Source organism: Piliocolobus tephrosceles, chromosome 4 (assembly GCF_002776525.5).
Source record: "Piliocolobus tephrosceles isolate RC106 chromosome 4, ASM277652v3, whole genome shotgun sequence".
NCBI lineage: Eukaryota > Metazoa > Chordata > Mammalia > Primates > Cercopithecidae > Piliocolobus > Piliocolobus tephrosceles.
This window is the reverse complement of record NC_045437.1, coordinates 122144530-122151326: the sequence shown is the minus strand read 5'-3', so window position 1 is coordinate 122151326 and position 6797 is coordinate 122144530. Positions and strand designations below refer to the sequence as shown.

The window sequence follows — 6797 nt, the reverse complement described above, 5'->3', positions numbered from 1 at the left end:
CTTTTTTTTTTTTTTTTTTTTTGAGGTGGAGTCTCGCTCTGTCACCCGGACTGGAGTGCAGTGGCCGGATCTCAGCTCACTGCAAGCTCTGCCTCCCGGGTTTACGCCATTCTCCTGCCTCAGCCTCCGGAGTAGCTGGGACTACAGGTGCCCGCCACCTCGCCCGGCTAGTTTTTGTATTTTTAGTAGAGACGGGGTTTCACCGTGTTAGCCAGGATGGTCTCGATCTCCTGACCTCGTGATCCGCCCGTCTCGGCCTCCCAAAGTGCTGGGATTACAGGCTTGAGCCACCGCGCCCGGCATGAGACCTCATCTCTACAAAAATAAAAATGCAAAATCAGGGGCATGGTGGTGCATGCCTGTAGTCCCAGCTACTTGGGAGGCTGAGGCTGGAGGATCACTTCAGCCCAAGAGTTCAAGACCAGCCTGTGAACAGCATAGTGAGACCTCCGTCTCAAAAAATAAAAAATAAAACTCCAACGAGGTATCATTACATACTCACTATAATGACTAAAATGAGGAAAAAATAACAATACCAACTGCTAGCAAGGATGTGGAAGAACTAGAATTCGGATACACTGCTGGTGAGAATGTAAAATGGTACAACCAGTTTGGAAAAGTTTGCCAGTTTCTTATGAAATTCGACATATACTTGCCAAGTGTAACCCAGCAATTTTACCCCTGGTATTTTTGCCCAAGAGAAATGAAAACATGCCCACACAAAGACTTAGAGTATTAGTCATAATAATCCCTAACTGGAAGCAAACTAACAATTTATCACAAAGTCCATGTGATATATTCATGCAATAGAATGTTATTCAGCAATAACAAGAAATGTACAACAGATCCAGCAATAGGCATGAGTCTCAAAAACCTTCTGCTTAGTGAAAGAACCAAGGCCCTAAGAGCAAATACTGTGTGAGTCCATGCATATGAAGTTCTAAAACAGGTAAACTGAGAGAGGGGGTGGGTAGAGCAGATTGCCTGGGAGCATCCAAGGGATCATTGGGGTAAAGGAAATATTCTTAGAAATGTAACAAATTGATGCCCACTTCACACTGTAGATAATTCAGTGGCAATCTTTCGGGTGATTCCAGTGTGCAGCCAGTTTGAGAACCAGTTCTGGTGTGAGTTTGTGCATTGTTTATGTCTGTTTGTGCACCCATCTATTCTTGTTGGTTTACAAAAGAGACCATGAGTCATCAAAAATGGTTGCCAAGCCATCTGGTTTGGCCAGACCTTCAGGTAAGGGTCTCACATACCTTTATAATTTTCCAGAGTGGAGCTGAGGTCTAAGGCCAAAGGGAGGGTGCCCCTTCCAGATGAAATCCAGAACACTGTGGGAGGATCCACCTAGGTGTCGCTTAGGGGACTTGACACAGGCGCAGCATTTCAACCAGCACCTGGGCAGGTGATTCCACCCGGAGCCCCCGTCACACCTGCTGGCCTCAGTGACCAATCGGCCCATGTGTTTGTCATCTCTTAGACACTGGTTCTCACCTTGGGTGGCACATTGGAATTATTTGGGGAGCTTTGTAAATCATCATTGTTTTATTCTCACTCCCAGAGACTGGAATTTGATTGGTCCAGAGTAGGATCGAGATTTTTCAAAATTTCTCCCGGGTAATTCTAACTTCAGCCAAGGACTCTCAGCTGTATCTGCACCAGTGTCACCCAGAGGAGCTTTAAAAACTCTCAATACCTGAGCCCCACTCCTGGAAATTCTAATTTAAGTGTTCTGGGGTGGGAGAGGTAGGGTTCTTTTTTTTTTTTTAAGCTTCTCTGCTAATTCTAACATGCAGCAAAGACCCAGAATAACTGGATGAGGCACTGACTTTTTTTTTTTTTTTAAAAAAAGCAGTTTCACTGAGAATGTGGCGGGAGAGACATGCTTGTGTGCTGTTTTTGAGAACAGATATTACCTACCTTTGGAAGGCAATTTGGTAATATCTATTAAAATTGTAAGTGTGTGTACCCTCTCATCTAGTGGTTTCTCTTTAAGAAAACTATCCCACAGAATTAATAGCACAAGTTCATAGACATATGTTTTTAAGAACCCTTACTGCAGCATTGAATGTAGTAGCAAAAGAACTGAAAACAATTCAGATATTTCCCATTGAGGTCTAGGTTAAATAAACCCAAATACCATAGCATGGAACACTATACAGCTGTTTAAAAGATGGTGCACCTACAGGCAAAAATGATCATGCTATATCATTTGGAGATGAAAACAAGTCACAGACCAATATGTATGGCATGGTCCATGTTGCATTAAAGTAACCCTTGTTTATATAGGCATGTATGTATAAACAAAAATTCACATATAATCAGAAGGCAGTATCTGTGTGAGACTCAACAACAGTTACCTCTGGGCAATGGGATTGGAGAGATGGAAACTTTTTTTTTTTTTTGAGACGGAGTCGCGCTCTGTCTCCCAGGCTGGAGTGCAGTGGTGTGATCTCGGCTTACTGCAAACTCTGCCTCCTGGATTCACGCCATTCTCCGGCCTCAGCCTCCTGAGTAGCTGGGACTACATATGCCCGCCACCAAGCCTGGCTTATTCTTTGTATTTTTAGTAGAGACGGGGTTTCACCGTGTTATCCAGGATGGTCTTGATCTCCTGACCTCGTGTTCCCCCTGCCTCGGCCTCCAAAAGTGCTGGGATTGCAGGCAGGAGCCACTGCGCCTGGCCAAAACTCCTTATTTCACAAACTTGTCATGGTGGAATTGTGGGATTTTTCTTTTTTGTATTTTTCATTATTTTTCAGTGAAAAATCAAATCTTTTAAAAGTTACAAACTTTAAGAAACATTGTCAACCTGCTCAAGACAGGCTGAGCTGCTTTTTTCTGTGACCTGTACCAGCTGGAGGTGTAGGGCAGATCCCTCAGGGGGACCCACAGGTCCTGAACGCCGAGGGAATCCACAGCTGCTGATGGGAGATGGGAACCCACAGCAGCTGTTCTGTAGCCCAGTTTTAGAAATTCCGCCTCCCCCTTGTTTTTTTTTGTTTTGTCTTTGTATTATTTTTGTAGTCGTTCCTGCCTCTCGTTTGGTTTGAAGGGATGGAAAGCTTTCCTCATGAGGGGCAGTTTTTTGTAGCCACTGTCAGCAGTCTTCAGACCTCACTTTTTTTCTCAGAAAAAGGAAGAAAAGCTTGAAGAATTGCTATTCCTAGATGATTCATAAATTGGTCCTAGACTGGGCACAGTGCCTCATGCCTGTAATCCCAGCACATTGGGAGGCCAAGGCAGGTGGTCACCTGAGGTCAGGAGTTCAAGACTAGCCTGGTTAACATGGTGAAACCCTGTCTCTACTAAAAATACAAAAATTAGCTGGGCGTAGTGGCGGGTGCCTATAATCCCAGCTACTCGAGAGGCTGAGGCAGGGAGAATTACTAGAACCCAGGAGGCAGAGGCTGCAGTGAGCCGAGATCGTGCCACTGCACCCCAGCCTGGGAGACAGAGCAAGACTCCATCTCAAAAAAAAAAAAAAGAAAAAGAAAACAATAACAACAAAAACTGGTCCTAGGCAATAGTTTGGGTTTTACTTTCTCTATCATTTGTTTCCTTTACCTGGCACAAGTGTTTTAGTTTCCTGTTTCCTGGGAAGTAGTGACGCAGGGTTCATTACCCCTTTAACAGATACAAAACTAGATTCAGAGAGGTTAAACAGCCTTTCTGTTGTAACACAGCGATTATTGGCAGGAATGAGAACTTGGCTCTGCTGCTTCTTTGATCTTTCTTCCACTGGTGATGCTCATTGGACCTGTTTAGGTGGAATGAGAGCTAAAGGGCCTAGATTGGGAGGCATAAACTCCAGTGTTCCCAGGGCTAGGCATATGACATAAGTGAATGAAGCAGACGAGGTTTTGACAGATGGAGTGCTGAAATTTCTGGCCAATTATGAACCCAAGGTGGCCAGAACTTCTGAATGATCAAGAAAAGCCATAAAACAGGATTTAAATGAATATATCTCTCTACTTTTTACATACCAGTAACCAATTCAGAAGCAGTATGTATCTGGTGGCTGGATTCACCACATTGCCCGGATTGTACAATTTCTGGTTTGTTGATCACTCCTAACAACGCCCAACAACTGGGGGTGACTGAGGAGTTAATAGTCCATGGGCATTGATTCTTTGACATTATTTTAACCTCTTCCATAGCTAGTCAGCTGCTTTTCTTTTCAGATCATTATTGTGTATTTTTTTGTATACATAATTTTGTAAAAAGTAAAATATCCTAAAATATCCTGCCATCTAGTTATTGATATTTTCCTATTTTCTCATCTTTTTAAGAAAGTGCATATTGATTTTGATAGATACAGTTATTTATTCAGTTTTATGACTTGCATATTATAAGCACCTTTCCATTTTATTAATTTTTCTTCAAAAACATTATCTTTATAATAGTGCATTCTGTGAATATAGCATATATATTTGAACACTTGTTTCCTATGTGACTTTGAGCAAGTTACTTATTGAACACTTGTTTCCTACGTGACTTTGAGCAAGTTACTTAACCTATGTCTCAGTTTTCTCATTGGTATAATGGGGATAGTAATAGAATCTATAAGGTTAGTGTAAGGATTTAAGAAGTAAACATATGTAAAGTACTTAGAATAGCACTTACCGTAGAATGAATGACATGTGCTTGCTGTTTCATAATATATTATTATTATCATGGTTTTGTACAAATATATGTTTGACTGAATTTAAATTACTTTTTATAATGAATTACTATAGGGAGAATTATTGGTCAAAGCGTATTAACATTTTAAGGCTCTTAATTTGCGTAGTCAGGTAGTCTTCTAGTAAGGCTATTCTAATTTACATTTCCAGCTGGCTGTGGGGTACCTATTTCTCCATGTTCTCTGAAACATTAGTTATTTTTCTTTCCTTTAGTCTTCACCAAGGGATATTACCTTGAGCCTCTCTGTCTAGATTAGTACTCCAACCGGATCCTTATTCAGGCTGTTCTCAGAGATTGACATTGGGTTTGGAAATTGATCCTGGTTTATTCTTTTTTTTTTTTGAGACAGAGTCTCGCTGGAGTACAGTGGCACAATCTCAGCTTGCTGCAACCTCCCCCTCCCAGGTTCAAGCAATTCTTCTGCCTCAGCCTCCTGAGTAGCTGGGATTACAGGTGCCTGCCACTATACTGGCTACTTTTTGTAATTTTAGTACAGACGGGGTTTTACCATGTTGACCAGGCTGGTCTCAAGCTCCTTGACCTCAAGTGATCCACCTGCCTTAGCCTCCCAAAGTGCTGGGATTACAGGCATGAGCCACCGCACCCAGCCCCCTGGCTTATTATTTGTTTGACTACTCCAAACGGAGAATCACTGTCATTTAGTAAATGAGTTTGCCCCACTTACATTTATTGTGATTTGTCTATGCATTTTGCTTTTTGTTTTCTGTTAGTGGATTCCACAGGCCACCAGCCCAACAGATATTTGTGAGATGCTGACCTAGAATCTCTGGGGTCTGTTCCAGAAACCACTCAGATTGAGGATCCTCGAGTACAATGGCGGCAGGAACAGGAACATATGCTGAAGGATTACCTGGTGGTGGCCCAGGAGGCTCTGAGTGCTCAAAAAGAGATCTACCAGGTGAAGCAGCAGCGCCTGGAGCTTGCACAGCAGGAGTACCAGCAACTGCATGCCGTCTGGGAGCACAAACTGGGCTCCCAGGTCAGCTGTGAGTACCTCCCACTACCACCACCCCCACCAACACCAACAGAGAATGGCCACACTGAGTTCTGCCAATATTGCTTCTCAAGTCTGCCCATTTTTCTTCACCTCTACTCTTTGTCCAAACCACCATCTTGTCTACTGCTCTTCCTGCTCCTACCTGTGCCTTGCAGTGATTCATTTGCCGTTTGCATTTCATTTCATTTCATTTGTGATCATCTCAGAATGCCAATCGGGTTACATATCTCCTTGTTCAAAAACTTTCAGGGACTAGGGGAATTGGGAGTGGGGAATTCTTAGTTAACAAGTACAGAGTTTCAGTTTGGGAAGAAGAAAAATTTCTTAGAGTTGGATGATAGTATGTTCACAACAGTGTAAATGTACTTAATGCTACTGAACAGTACACTTAATTAATGGCTAAAATGGTAAATTTTATGTTGCATATATTTACCACAATTTCAAACCAATCAAATACCCTTCAGTGGCTTCCCCTCACTCTTTCCATGGCCTACACAGCCCTCCGTGGTCAGGCCCCTGCCAGCCACTCCTGCCTCATCTCATGCCCTCCTCACTAGGCTCCAGATGCGCTGAGTCCCCAGCCCCCCATTCTGCTTCCCTACCCCACCCTGCAATTTTCCACCTCAGTCCCTTAGTATTTGCCGGTCCTCTTCCTAGAATGCTTTGTCACCCATCCATTTGCAAGGCTAAATCCTTCTCAGTCTTCAAGTCTCATCCTTCAGGTCATCACCTCCGAGAGGCCTGCCCTGACAGCTCTATCAGAAGCCTCTCTTCCTCAACTCTAGTCTCAGCCATGGCTGTCTATTTCCTTCATAGCACATATCACAATACATCTGCTTGTATGTTATCAGTATTTCCTCCACCAGAACATAAACTTGGTAAGGGTGGGGCTCCTATCCTATTCCTAGTACCCAAAGGAGGAGAGCAAGCACACCATAAGCCCCTTGTTCTTTTTTTTTTTTCTTTTTTCTTTTCTTTTTTTTGAGGTGGACCCTCTCTCTGTCACCCGAGCTGTAGTGCAGTGGCGCAATCTTGGCTCACTGTAATCTCCGCCTCCCAGGTTCCAGCATTCTCCTGTCTCAGGCTT

General features: G+C 43.2%; 1 protein-coding gene across 3 annotated transcripts in view; it reads left to right on the top strand.

Annotated features, from left to right (window-relative positions):
- The window catches only part of WWC1 (WW and C2 domain containing 1), a 181092-nt gene that overhangs the window by 85081 nt on the left and 89214 nt on the right, over window positions 1-6797 (top strand). For all 3 annotated transcript variants that reach the window (XM_023218897.1, XM_023218896.1, XM_023218895.1), the window contains exon 3: window positions 5496-5699. In XM_023218897.1, the coding sequence (XP_023074665.1) occupies window positions 5496-5699 (204 nt within the window). The remainder of the gene's footprint in view (window positions 1-5495; window positions 5700-6797) is intronic.